General features: G+C 43.2%; 2 protein-coding genes across 3 annotated transcripts in view; both read right to left on the bottom strand.

Annotated features, from left to right (window-relative positions):
• The window catches only part of LOC144754225 (E3 ubiquitin-protein ligase TRIM39-like), a 574742-nt gene that overhangs the window by 244620 nt on the left and 315806 nt on the right, over positions 1-14316 (bottom strand). The window lies entirely within an intron of this gene.
• LOC144754224 (E3 ubiquitin-protein ligase TRIM39-like) overlaps positions 2449-14316 on the bottom strand; it is a 168030-nt gene continuing 156162 nt past the window's right edge. For both annotated transcript variants that reach the window (XM_078641813.1, XM_078641812.1), the window contains exons 5-6: positions 13277-13326; positions 2449-3003 (exon numbers count right to left, since the gene is read on the bottom strand). In XM_078641813.1, coding sequence (XP_078497939.1) covers positions 2489-3003; positions 13277-13326 — 565 coding nt within the window. In that variant the 3' untranslated portion in view covers positions 2449-2488. The remainder of the gene's footprint in view (positions 3004-13276; positions 13327-14316) is intronic.

Below are 14316 nucleotides of genomic sequence, written 5' to 3'. Positions count from 1 at the left end.
TAGCCCTGCCGCTCGTGGATGAAGATAGTGATGACGTGTACACTGGATGGTAATTCTTGTACGTCATGTACAGAGGATCAAGATAGGGTTATAAGAAGCCTCAAGCATAATAAATAGGATTTGTTTCAGAGAAACTAACCAACATTTGCCGCAAACGTAACTGTGCAAAAGGTCACCACTGGAAATGTTATTATGGAAAAGGCAGGACAGTGGAGGCAAGAAGCCGCTTTTCTACATGGGCCTCACAGGGAATATAACAAAAGCCGCGCTAGGATCACTTTCAAACACTTTGAATGTGATGCTGCGTTTCTACCTTCTTTTTACAAAGAATGCAATGACTTCTCACTTGTAATGAGGAGGACGTGCAGCATCAAGCACTTTGCGCTCTTGTGATATAGCGATAGCTGTTTTTGGTGCCTTCTCTAAAGACTGCCTTACTGCCACCTTCCAACACAGTCACTCCTCTTTACACAGCCCCGGTCTCACGCGCATTTCTCTTATTTTATAGCGCTACTCATGCCAACCCTAGGGTGTCCGAGCACTTTACATCACACACATGTTATACAGAGGCAATGAATCTTATGTGTGTATGTAAATCATTCTATAGGAAATGTTACACAAACCAATGAGGATTACCGTTCTGTGATCTGCATGAACAGATTCTTTGCAGCAGGCACATTAACCCTCTACGCTACTTTATGAGGAGTCAAAACTGACAAGACAAAACTTCCATCTCTCCAGCAGAAACATTAATCACCTGCCTTATCTTGGCATTCTTATTGTTGCATAAAACCTGCCGGACACAAGGAAACAGCAGGTGCATTTAAAATAAAAAGTTATTTCTGAACACACCACCTCTCCCCAGTCAGCACAGGTGCGGCTGCACCAGTCGCACGGTCCTGAAGCTGCCCTGAATCTGGATTACATACAGGGTTCATTTGACAACTGTCTTGCTTCTTAGTTCACCAATAATAGCACTGTCACCAGGGCAGGGGCTGGAATGGTTTCTAAGGTAATGGTACTTCTCAATGCAGCGCAATAATGTGACCGATTAATGTAAAAGCTCCGCATGTCAAAGAAATACACATTTTTGAATTCTGCAGAGACTTTATCATATCTTACATGACGTTTGGTGTGTGATTCACATGGCAAGTATTTTCTGGGCTTGTATAAAAAATTGTATAAGGAAGAGATATGCAGGGGTCAGTTTCACATGAGGCTTCTGATTGTCATGGCAACATGTTGGAGCATCATTGTTACAGATGATGACACATGCAGGTATTGGTATGATAGGTATTTATTAGGAGCAAGAACTGCCCGCTTACAACTAAATGCACTACAATACTCCTGCTATGTAACCTGCAAAGTGATTCCCAACCACACACTGACTACTACCTAATGCTATAGCAGAGCTGAGGAATAAAAGGGTTAATATTCCCCAATGAGACAAAAAATCCAGTTATTCTATGTAATCCAGTTACCATATAACATATACTAAGGTGTGCGAGTCACCGTGGATGCACACTAGCCGTATGCTGGAATCTAAATAGGGCACTGTAATTATGCAGTCATAAGGTGTGCGAATCACTGTGACGCGCACTTTAGCATATGTCTCTCAGCCCCATGGTGTGCGAATCACCAACAAAGTGCACACACTTTTCAAAACATGCCGCTTGTAGTTCACAAAGTGCGAATCAGTGACGATGCACACCTTTACTGGCGATCCAGCGGCCGACGCCGCCTCCTCAGCTCCTGGCCTTTCCAAGATCATGATGCATTAATGGAACGTGCGCACGCAGCACGTGCGTCATTGACTCGCCCGCAGGCAGCAGAGCCACGTGCACCGAGCATGCACCGTTTAGCTGCACGAGCCACGCAGGACTTGCACTCCTTCAATGATGCAGACTGTGAACTTTTCCTGCTTCTAGCCGCCCTGCTACACCACGCCAAGGACGTTCACAATACTGCTTGCTCCCATCGCTCAATGCTGCAGGCATCCGGGGCGTCCAGAATGGGAATTAAATTACAGGCTCCGGGTCGTCGCCAGTTTGTAGAAGGGGACACAAGCAGGTATTGGGGTGATAGGCATTTATTAGGAGCAGTTGCATGGAGTCCTCACACAAACGAACAACCTTCCAACTGCTCCTCCCACACCCCATTCCATTCTAGAACAGGAGACCTCATGTTACCAAGATGCTGGTAACTAAAACACCACAATTGTGAAGAAGATTCTTTGGCATGTTGGAGTTTAAACTGGGGATCATCCGGTGAGGGGAGGGCTCTTCACATCGGGTGGGCTGACATCTATACATGAATAAATCTACATGAAAGAAACCTTTTCTAGACACTTGAATTACTACCCCCTCCAAAGAGAATTATCCCCAAAGGGAGCGTTTTATTATTGAAAAGCATCTCTGCTTGTGCTCCTGGTTACATTTTATCGGGGGGGGAGGGCACAAGGATGAGGGGCTGCAGCTCCCTGCCGCTCTCACAGCAGCCTCAGTTCCGCGCCCGTCCAGAGATAAAAGTACGGGAAGAGCCGCTCTTTGAAGGGGGCCTGCGGGAAGGTGTAGAGAAGCTCCATGGAGACAGCATTGTACAGGGACAGCCGCCCCCCATCGTAGTCCAGATACACCCCCAGCTTCTGGGGCTTATCACGTGGAGATAGAGTGGTCTCTCGAGTGGTGAGAGCCTTGTAGTGACCATTACACACATGCACAGCCCAGACTCCCTCCGCAGATGACTGTGTGAAGCGTCCCATCCTGTTCACAGACTCTGCCGCAACCCCTGCATGCCACCCTGCCCCCTCCTGCAGCGGCTGCACCTCCCAGTAATGTCTGCCGGAGGTGAACCCCTCGGTCCCCAGCACACAGGGGTGGAAGTAGTTGAATCTCTTGGGGGTGCCCGGCAGGGTCTTCCATGTGCCCGTCTCTCTCACTCGTCTCCCCCCCTCAGACAGGAGGAGCTGTGGATGAGCCGTGTCAGGATCCAGAGTCACCATCACTGCAGAGAAGAGATTTACAATTAGAGATTTAATGACAGAAAGAAAGGCTGTAATTACTACTTCGGTTTTACAAATGATTAATTTACACCACATCTGGAAGGAGCACGCTATGCTAGAGAGCGCAGCACTAGACTGATCACTACACTAAAGCGCGCTGCACTAGACAGCTCACTACACTAAAGCGCACAGCACTAGACTGCTCACTACACTAAAGCACGCATTTATCTAAAGCGCACCCTACACCAAACACTACACTGCACTATATAGACAGGACATTCTCCTACACACTACACTGCACCATGCAGTGTGCAACACTACACAACACAGTGCTAGACAGTACACTGTACTACACAAACACTACAGCTGATCGGGCACTGTACCATGCAGTACACTGCATCAGATGGCACAGAGAAGCAGATACTACAACATATACTGTGCCAATCAGTACACTGCATTAGAAGGTACGGGTGACAAGGTTAGATGATAAAGAGTGACAGGGCAGGATGATAGTTACTAGAAGGGAGACAGTACTAGTCAGTACACAACATTAGATGGTACAAAGTGACAGACTTACTATAGGGTATGCAGTACTAGTAAATACACTACCGCCGATGGTACAGAGTGACAGAGCTACTCCAAGGTATGCTGTAATAGTAAGTACACTGCATTAGATAGTACAGGGTGACAGACCTACTCCAAGTGTAGGAAAGTGCCTCTTTCGGATATAGTTAGCCCCCACTTTTTGCCTGGAAAATGATGCAATTTCAACTGGAAGTGCACATGGTCCCTGCTAACCAGGTCCCCTGTGCCAATCTCCTTCTCTAAACTGTACCTTTAGTTTCAACAATTGGCACCCCTTTAGCTCACATACAAGTTGTTGTAAAAAAGTACCTGTGGTACCAAGGGCTTTGTGGTTACAGAGGGTCCCTAAGGGGTGCAACACGAATTGTGCCATCCTATGGGACCCCTCACCAAGCACACAAGCGTGTCTTGGTGCAGACAAAACTGAGGAGTCGACATGGAACACATCCCTGTGTGCCATGCCCATAGACACTGCATGACTTATACGTGAGACCCCCCCTCCTCTAGCTGGCCTTAGCCCTGAGGCAGGGTGCACTAAATCTCTGAGGGCATATCAGCATGAGCAGGTATGCCCCTGCAATATCCTTGTTGATTCCTGGATCTTGTACGTGACCAGGGAAGCTATAGTAAGTACATGGGCTGAGGACTCTTCATTACAAGTTCCCCAGCTCCAAGATGGATTCGCTGAAATATGGGATGTTTAGTACCAAACATCTCAGCATATAAAACCTGCAACAATTCCAGTCAGATTCATTAAAGAGTGCACACAGAGGAGCTCTTTGAGGGGCCCCCTGTAACCTCCCAATCCTTAGTGTGGTCACCGACTGGCCAGAGCCAGCCTTTTATCACCAGTACACTCTATTAGATGGTACAGATTCAAAGAGCTACTAGAAAGAACAGCCTGTGCACGCAAGTAGAGCCTGAGACTGCTTATATTTGTGCTAAAACATGCTAAGGCATACTGGTCAGAGTTCGCAATGGGAAAACGCAAGGTGACCATGGATCTTGGGAGAGCCACGCTCGGCACAATAGTGACTATGGACTCTTTTCTCCAGCGGGCCGCAGGAATGCTTGACAAGGCGATAGAGCTGGCGATCCGGCGTTTCACCAGGTCCCCTGTGAATGGGGAGGTGGGTGGGCTGTGAATAGTCCTTTCCCTCCCTTCAGATCTACTGCAAGGCATGGACTGCATTGGTAGTGCATAGGAAACACTGGCACTGCATTGGAACTGCAGGCCATGCACTGTCATTTTATCATCAAACCGAATGTACTGTGACCAGATGGCTTTTTAGAAAAATATACTTTAAAACTCATAATTACACCCCATTTGTTAATTTTTCTTAGTGAATGCACCCACTCCAACCTTGAGACTCTACTTTAAAAGATTACCAGTCATCACTGGCTGCAGGAACCTCTGCAAGCGACCCCTCCCCTAAAGTGTTGGCTACTAACAGCCAATGACAAAAGGCACTGCCAGTGCTCTCCATTGAATGTCAGTCCAGCACTGGGGAGCCACTGGTGGTGGAAGTAGGTGGCAACAGCGGTGGCAATCTTTGGGCATGAAATGTATAGGTAGATTCAAATAAATAATCTACTGGCGCTTGTCAGGAGGGAATTATACTTAGGATGCAGTTTCCATAGGAAAAGTGTTTTTCATATGCCTATACCTTTGGCATTGTTTGGTGAATCCTAACGAAATTTTCAAAACTAACATCTCGCTCACTTCAGCTGCTGTTGTGACAGTTTCCGGGGGATCCGTCCAGTGAAGCTGAGAAATAGGGTGGGTCCCAAAATGTGTTTTCCCCATGTTAATTTCCATAGGAACTGTAGGCACAGCTACAGCCCGAACTGCTGCACGGAATTACAACAAATTTGGCAGAAATGTAGCTATTGGTTAGAAAGCGACCTTTTTGTAACTTGGTGTAAATCCGTTCAGTAGTTGCACATTTATTTAAAGATTTTTTCAATTGTATATATAGAGAGGGACGCATCTCTGATGTGGAGCTAAGCAATCCCAAGCAGCAGGAGGAGTGCTTCAATTAGCAGGCCGCAAGCTGCGGAAAAATGTTGCTGCCGCCATTTCATGAAGTGGAGTCGGTCCAGGGAAATGTTTTAAATGTTTGATAGCACAGAAGGGTTCAGGGTTGGAGTACCTTGACCCCATGGGTGTTTTGTAGGGGAGCCTTAGACCTCCCTTATAAGTTTTAGAAAGTCTAGATCAGTTTTTCCCCCACGTATGTGGAGTCGCGACCCATAACGGTATTCAGCGCATCCGTCGATGTAACGTTACGATGGAGGCGTAAACCCCGCATGAACAAATAAAAACAAATAATAAAAAAAATCCTAACTATATATACCTACTGGCGACCGCCAGTAGGTTATATATATATATATATATATATATATATATATATTCACTGAAAAAACCATAGGTTATAGACCATATATAGTTAGGAATTAGCATTTACAAAACCTTGAAAATTCACTGAAAAAACCATAGGTTATAGACCATATATAGTTAGGAATTAGCATTTAAAAAACCTTATTTTACTCACACAAAACCATTGAAATTCCATATATAGTTAGTTGTACTAACTATATATATCGCGCACCCGCAATCCACTGCTGATGATGTCACATATTACATCATTCATGATATGGTCAGTTAGGATTTTTTCTCTATGGGATTTTTGAAAATTCTAACTATATATACCTACTGGCGACCGCCAGTAGGTAATATATAACCTACTGGCGGTCGCCAGTAGGTATATATAGTTAGGATTTTTTTCCTATGGGATTTTTGAAAATTCTATGTCGAATAACTTTGGCGTTTGAGGACGGAATTGGCTGAAATTTTCAGGAAAATGGAACATTGTGTTTCTGAGCAGCCCCTAAAAATTTGGGGGGGGGGTTCGTTAAGGGGGGGCCGAGAAAAAAGGGGGTCCCAAAACGCGTTTTTCCCATGCAATTTTCCATAGGGCGGTTGGACTCACTTTTAGCTCGAACGGCTGAATGGATTTCCACGAAACTTGGCAAAATTGTAGATCTTGTTTGCCCGATGTGCCTTTGCTAGGTCTCAATATATGTGCTCCAGTGGATTTTGATAAATTAACGTTCAAAAAAATATATATATCTGTGACAGCGCTCCGGTTAGCGCCCCGGTTCGCGTACCTGACGCGTAACGGAACTTCGCGAAGCGAAGCTGATTGGCTCTCCGGTGTCTGTCAACATTCTAAACAGTCCGGAGCGGCCGCCATCTTGTCTCTCGGTAGGATCGAGAGACAAGAGGTGAAGAAAAACGAAGGGGGAAATTAATGAAAGGGGGCAAGGTAGACCCCTCCTGACCTCCTAGGATTGATGAGGGGGCTATTAAAGGGTCCCGCGGGGCAAAAAATAAATAAAAAAAATTCAGTTTTTTCGCGGTAGAGGCGCTACCCGGTACGCAAACCGGGTAGCTTACCGGTAGCGTAACGGGAGTCCGCCATCTTGCGTTAAGGTCTAATTTGGACACAAGATGGATGCTAAACAATGCTGGGATTGTGTAAAAGGGGGCAAGGGAGACATATCCTGACCCCCTAGGTTTTGTGAGGGTGGAGGAGGAGACCCATATATGTCCCAAAAAAAAAAAAAAAATTAAAATTTTCGCGCGGTCAGCGTCCGGTGCGCGAACCGGGTAGCGCTCTGGAAAGCGTAAATCGTGAAAATTAGTAAAAAAATTACATTTAAAATTTATTTAGAGTGATCATAGTTAGGGTAGCTCTGAAAAGAGCTTTTGGGTCTGTGGTAGGTGTGTGCAGCTACAACACTTGCCATTTTAGAAAATATGGAAAGTAGGTCTTCCTCTCACAAAGATGAAAGTCAGAGTGAGGAAAAAAGGTGGGGGCTTTCATCATTTGGGAAAAAAAAATTTAATGAACCAATGAAAAGTGTTATTTTCAGGTCACATGACCTGTTACGCTTACGTTACGCGTCCCGTTCCGCGCCCGGTTCGCTTCCGGGGTGTTGCGTTTCGCGCCTCGGGACGCGGACCGAAGCACTTCCGGGTGCGCTAACGCGGCGCATCATAAGACGCATTACGCAGCAACGCGATACGTCGCGCTTACGCGACGCGTCACGATGTTGTGTTCGATCGCGGGAGTTGCGCTAACGGAACGTTTCCCGGTACGCGGATTGGGTCGCGGCACCAAATTGAGCTAACGGGAAGCTACCCGGTGCGCGGACCGGTAGCGAAACAAAAAAAAAATAATAAAAAAAATTAAAGACATAAAAAAATTAAATTAGATACATAATATTTTTCCTTTAAAAGAAGAATATTTTACACCATTTGATATTTTCTATTAAAAAAACCATTGAAATTCACTGAAAAAACCATAGGTTATAGACTATATATAGTTAGGAATTAGCATTTACAAAACCTAGAAAATTCACTGAAAAAAACCATAGGTTATAGACCATATATAGTTAGGAATTAGCATTATCAAAACCTTATTTTACTCACACAAATCCATTGAAATTCGCATATATAGTTAGATGCACTAACTATATATCGCGCACCCGCAATCCACTGCTGATGATGTCACATATTACATCATTCATGACATGGTCAGTGACATCACTGATGACATCACTGATGACATCTCAAATGACATCTCAAATGACATCATCCAGTGACTGTGTGTTTCTGTAAAGTTTAAATATGTTTTACATATTGAAGAATGAGTGGATGTATAAGTGTCTGAATGAAGGTTTTAGTAGGTGCATGATTGACTGTATGAGTGAGTGATTAAATGTGTCTTACTGAATGCATGGGTTAGTGACTAAACTGTCTGAAAGTGTGCATCAGTATGTCTGTTGTTGTGCAAGCTGCTGCATGTGTTGATCAGTAGCTATATGAGTGGCTATATGGGTTATTGATTGGTTGCCCAAGTATTTGTAGGGGAGACTGAGTGTGTGTGTGGCTGGCTGGGAGGTGTGTGACTCTGTGCAGATCAATGTGTACTTGTATCAGTGATTGTATAAGAGAGTAAGTATGTGTTAGTATATGTTTGAAAATGTAAGGTGTTCTATGTTTAACTGTATAGATGAGAACATGGAAGTGTGATTGATTCTTTACAGGACTGACTAGGTGTGTGAGTAACTCCATGGATGAGTGGCAGAGTGTGAGTGTCTGTATAGGTGTATGAGTGCATATGATAGTGTTGTAAAGATGAGTGATTGTATGTATGAATGATTGTATGGGTGAATGAGTGAATGTGTGTGTAGACGTAAGAATCAGTGAGTGCGTATGTAGTAACTAGTATTGATGTGTCAATGGTTTCAAAAATTATACTCTGTATTTAACACTGGGTGTAACAGAGGTTATATTAGAGTGTGAGGAGATGCATTGTATTATCACATGAATGATATCATCAGTGATGTGATCATTGATGTCAAATGAGATGTCATCAGTGATGTCATTTGAGATGTCATCAGTGATGTCATCAGTGATGTCACTGACCATGTCATGAATGATGTAATATGTGACATCATCAGCAGTGGATTGCGGGTGCGCGATATATAGTTAGTGCAACTAACTATATATGCGAATTTCAATGGATTTGTGTGAGTAAAATAAGGTTTTGATAATGCTAATTCCTAACTATATATGGTCTATAACCTATAGTTTTTTCAGTGAATATATATATATATATATATATATATATATATATATATATATATATATATATATATATATATATAACATCCAAACCTTCGTTACAGCAATGCAAAAAGGCGCTGGCTCCGTGGGATTCAACCAAAGAGGAATTTATTCACCCAACGATGACGGCTAACGCGTTTCGGCGGTACAACCGCCTTGTTCACAACAACTTCAAGTGAAAACGATAAGAATATATACACACCCACAACAGGTTTGTCAGAGCCTCCTGATGACGTAGGTTAGTTGCTATGGTTACCCTCCCCATTATCATAGACATGGAAGAGATGCATTAAGGTGACAGAAACATTTGTATCACGAGTGATTCCCGGCATTGCAAATTCTAATTTCAGATTTTTATCAACTGAAACATAATTCATTCTATTTGCAAAACTTTAACAGTTTATACATGCACAATCTTATTTGCATTTGCTCTTATTGTCATTTATATTTTCTAATGTTTCTGTGACGATGTAATCATGCAACAACAATACCTGTGTTCATTACTAACTAACAAAAGTGCAAGGAAAACCATATTTCTGTTTTTAAACAGTGCAAAACAATTATTTGAAAAAATTATATATACTGTGAAATTTAAAGACAACGTGACTTCCCACAGTACTGGATTATATTGTAGCCATCGGTATACAACCATATAGCAACTCCAATAGACCTTCTTGACAACAATTTTTAGCATCTTTACACAAAGTATCTTGCCCCAGTGGGCTTTTAATCGATTGTGGGCTATTGTAAAACTCCCATATGTATATCATGGTGATGTTGGCCTCCAATATCTCTCTTTTTTGTCTCATATTGGGTAACTCAGTACTGTGATTTATAAATGAACTTGTGAAATTGAAAATTAAATTAACCTTTGTGCTCCAAAAAAACCAGACTGTCTCATTGTGAAATTTGATTTCATTCTAAAGTGCTAATACTGTAATTTTTTACACATATCCCTATCACGAAGTTTCAGAGGAGTGGGGTATGTGATTTTTGCATGGAGCCAATAAATAATGAAATTACAGATGAAAAAAGGTATACATCTGAATACAGGGCTAGTCTTTTATGTATTTGATTACAAGTGCACACTTAATGCTTCATCGGAGTTTAAGCCATTAGGAGCCTTGGTATCGAGCAAGATAATATACCTCGATTCCAATCGCCTAAGTGCTAGGACTATTGCCTCCTCTTGTGTTCTTGTTGACACAGTCAATAACAAAGTATTGCAAATCTTCTACTCTCCCTCCGTGAAAAGCGATGATATGGCGTGCCGGTAACTTTGGTCATCGTTGGCCACAGCTCTCAAATGCTGTAGGATCCTTACATGTACTGGATGCAAGGTACTTCCAACGTACCGTTTCTTGCAAGTACATTGCAAAACATAGATTGCATAATCTGTTTTGCAATTAAAATTCCCGCTCAACTCCAGAGGTGTTTTCCTGAGTGGGAGGTGTACTTTGCTGAGATTGATACCATGCTGGCATGCTTTGCACTTAAAAATCCCTTCTTCTTCTGAAGCCAATTGGTGTTACTCACTTGGCTCGGAATGTTAGATACCAATTCCTGCTTCATAGACTTAGCCCTTCTGTAGATAATCTGCAGCAATTTAGCACATGATGGTCCTAGTGTGGGGTCACTGCGTACTATAGGCCAATGCCTGTACAGAATTTTTCGTACATTGGTATGGTAGGCATTGTACCCTGTGATGATTCGCGGCGTCTCAGTCTTTGTGTTTGATCAGATGTAATATTCCTGAGTACAAGATTTTCTCTAATATATATATATATACAGATTCAAAGTCTCAGTCATACATTATTTGTATGCACTCACAGACTCACACAGAGCCAATCACAGACTTATACACCCACTCACAGACCAACTTAGAGAATCACACATCCACTCAAAGAACCACTGAGACAGTCACTAACCCACACAGTGACCCACTCAGACATTCATGCACCCATTCAAAGACAAACTCAATCACTCACACACAGACCCACTAAGACTCATGCATTCATTCAAACAGCCACTCAGACTCATGCACCCACTCGCAGACCCATTCAGAGGATCACACACTCACTCACAGGCCCACTCAGACTCATGCACTCATTGACACACCTACTCAGAGACCCATGCATTCACTCATAGACCCATCTACTCAGAGTCTCATGCACTTACTCACAGACCAACTCAGACACTCACACATCTAGTCACAAAGTCACTCACAGATGCGTGCACCCACGCGTGCACCCACTCACACACACACACCCACTCACTCAAAGAGCCAGGGTCACCCACCCATTCAGAGATCCACTCAGAGACTGAAGTATCCACTCCTACATCCACTGAAACATTCAAGCATTCACTCACAGACCCACTCAGAGACTCATGCGCCCACTCACAGACCCACTAAGACTCATGTACCCACTTACAAATCTACCCCGAGACCGACACTCCCAAACCCATTCAGACTCATGCACCCACTGACAGACCCACTGAGAAACTCATGCACCCACTCAGAGACCTATTCACCCACTCCCAGACACATTTAAGAAGTGATGAACCACTCACAGACCCATTCATACAGTGTTGCACCAAGGCAGAGACACACTCAGACACCCTCAAAGACTCCTGCACTCACCGACAGACCTGTCCAAAGACTCATACACCTATACACTCACCCATCCAGATACAGATGCACCTACTTACATACCCACTCAGAGACTTATGTACCCAGTCAGAGACCCACGTAGAGACTCACAAGCCCAGTGACAGACCCTCAGACAGTCACCCACACACAGACCCACTGACATGCAGCATGCGGGTGGGTCAACTGATGTAGTGTGTGTGTGTGTGAATGGCAGGAAATGGCCACGCCCAGATGCATTGATGCTGCACTTACCCGAAAATGATTTGTTGCAGTCCACGGGAATCAATTAAAATAATAGAAATGGATTTGGAGACGGTGAAGGAGTCATGGAAAAAGACAACGATAATGTAGACATAGTCATTGCCCAAGAGTGTGTGGAGGGGGGCAATAAAACTGGAAGCCATCAACAAGGTATAGCAGGAGATGAACAGAGCGGTGTCTGGATTTTGTAAGGTGCAGGACGAAGCAGTAGTGAGGAATGTGGGCATGGTTTAGGAGTACCCACAGTTATTTATACATGTTAGCGTACATTCACTTTTGCTGGGAAATACACTTTAGTTAAAGCGAGTGACAGAGGTGCAGAGAAGGTGTTGGATGGGCAGGCCAGACAACCAATAGGTTGGGGGTGGGCACAAGTAGCATCTCAGGGTTCTTTCTGATGGCGGGCTAAGGATGAGGCTGCACGGCCTTTAAGCTAGGTTTTCAAAATAGAAATACCATATACATGCATACATATAATCATATTAGTAGGTGTGGAAATAAGACAAATGTGTGCCCAGCTTGCTCCTAAATAAAGTGACTTCATGACAACAATCAGGTATCCAGAGTTACTTTTCTCCCCCATAGGGAACATCTCAGAATACTGCAGTAATTGTGTAACATGAAATTACCAGTCTCTACAGGATCAATGTTTCTAAGAGCAAAATTACTGCAATAGAATTTCTTAAGATCCAAGGAGGAAAGCAAGAATCAAACAGGAAACAGGTCAGTAGACCTATCAATTGTGGAGATGTTCAATGTTGAGAAAAAACCAGCATAAGTCATGCAATCCCAAAACCTGTTTTAAAACTTCTGGAAAAGTTAGAAAGTAGAGCTTCAAACCAAGCAATTGGACTGTGATTTGAGAACTAGTGCATATTCTCATTACAAAAATACATATAATTTATTTTGCTTGTACGATTTTGATTTGAACGGATTAATAGTTGGTCTCGAGCTGTGTGCATGGTTAGATGTGCTGCTCTATTGGCATGTGTGAGCAGTATATCAAGCATATAACTATAACAAACAATGTCACTTTCATCAAATAGTATCAAATATCCATAATAAACCCAAATGTATTTACCTTTATAAACCTTGACTATCGCTGGGCATTGAGGCTTCACATCATTACACCTGAAACACACATAAATCATGTTAGTCTAACAAAAAAAACACTGTTTACAAGATAACATAAGGAACCCCACTTACACCCAGTTATTAGAAATATAATGCTGTAACCATAGGCAGTCCTATGGACCAGAGCACAGCGTGTGTTACTATTACACACAACAATTAAAGCACCAGAGATACATGGGAACCCAGTTACAACCTGCTGGGTAGTGACTGGGTGAGGATAACAGGTGCAAAACCAACTAAAAGTGCAAGACACCATAAACCAGGGCCACGCTGCTTACAATGATGAAGGGCCATAGATTGGTAGCCAATACAGCCTGTCAATGGATAAAAAGACCATTCAACAACTCTCGATTTAAACTGGTCCAAGGTCATTATTGCCACATGACCGCCTGACTCCACTTAAAATAAACGAGGAGGATACTGGGAGTTCTCTACAATACCCAAGAAGCCATGAAACAGCTGGATTTATGAGTATGAGGTGGTACTGTCCTTCAGAACAAATATACTAGTCTGAGTTAGAGAGAAGGTTGCCTCAGTGCAAATGAAAGGAAAGGAAAGATGAAAAGAAAGTGCACTCCATTGGGGAATATACTAGTAGTACTTTAAAATGTCTAATTGTGTGTCTTGTTATTAATCTCTAGTTTCCAGCACCTCGGAATCTCTAAAGCCTTGCTCCTTGGAGTCCCTGGAGTTTTTCCAAAGTCAAGCCCCTTGGAATCCCTCAAGTCCTACATCTTGGAACCTCTGTGGTACAGGACCTTGGAACTTATGTAGTCCTGCACCTGGGAATCTGAATCTGAAGCTTGGAATCTGTGTTTTCCTGCACGTTTGAGTCTCTGAATGCCTGATGTAACACAGAATATCTGAAGTTCTGTACCTGGAGTCCATGAGGTGGTGCTTACTGATATATCTGCCTTCCTCGGTTCTGATTTCTCTGCAGAGTAATAATTATTTTTTTCTGGTTCTCTCATTACAAGTTTTGTACTT

This window comes from Lissotriton helveticus, chromosome 5_1, assembly GCF_964261635.1.
Source record: "Lissotriton helveticus chromosome 5_1, aLisHel1.1, whole genome shotgun sequence".
Lineage (NCBI taxonomy): Eukaryota > Metazoa > Chordata > Amphibia > Caudata > Salamandridae > Lissotriton > Lissotriton helveticus.
This window is presented reverse-complemented; position numbering and strand designations above follow the sequence as displayed.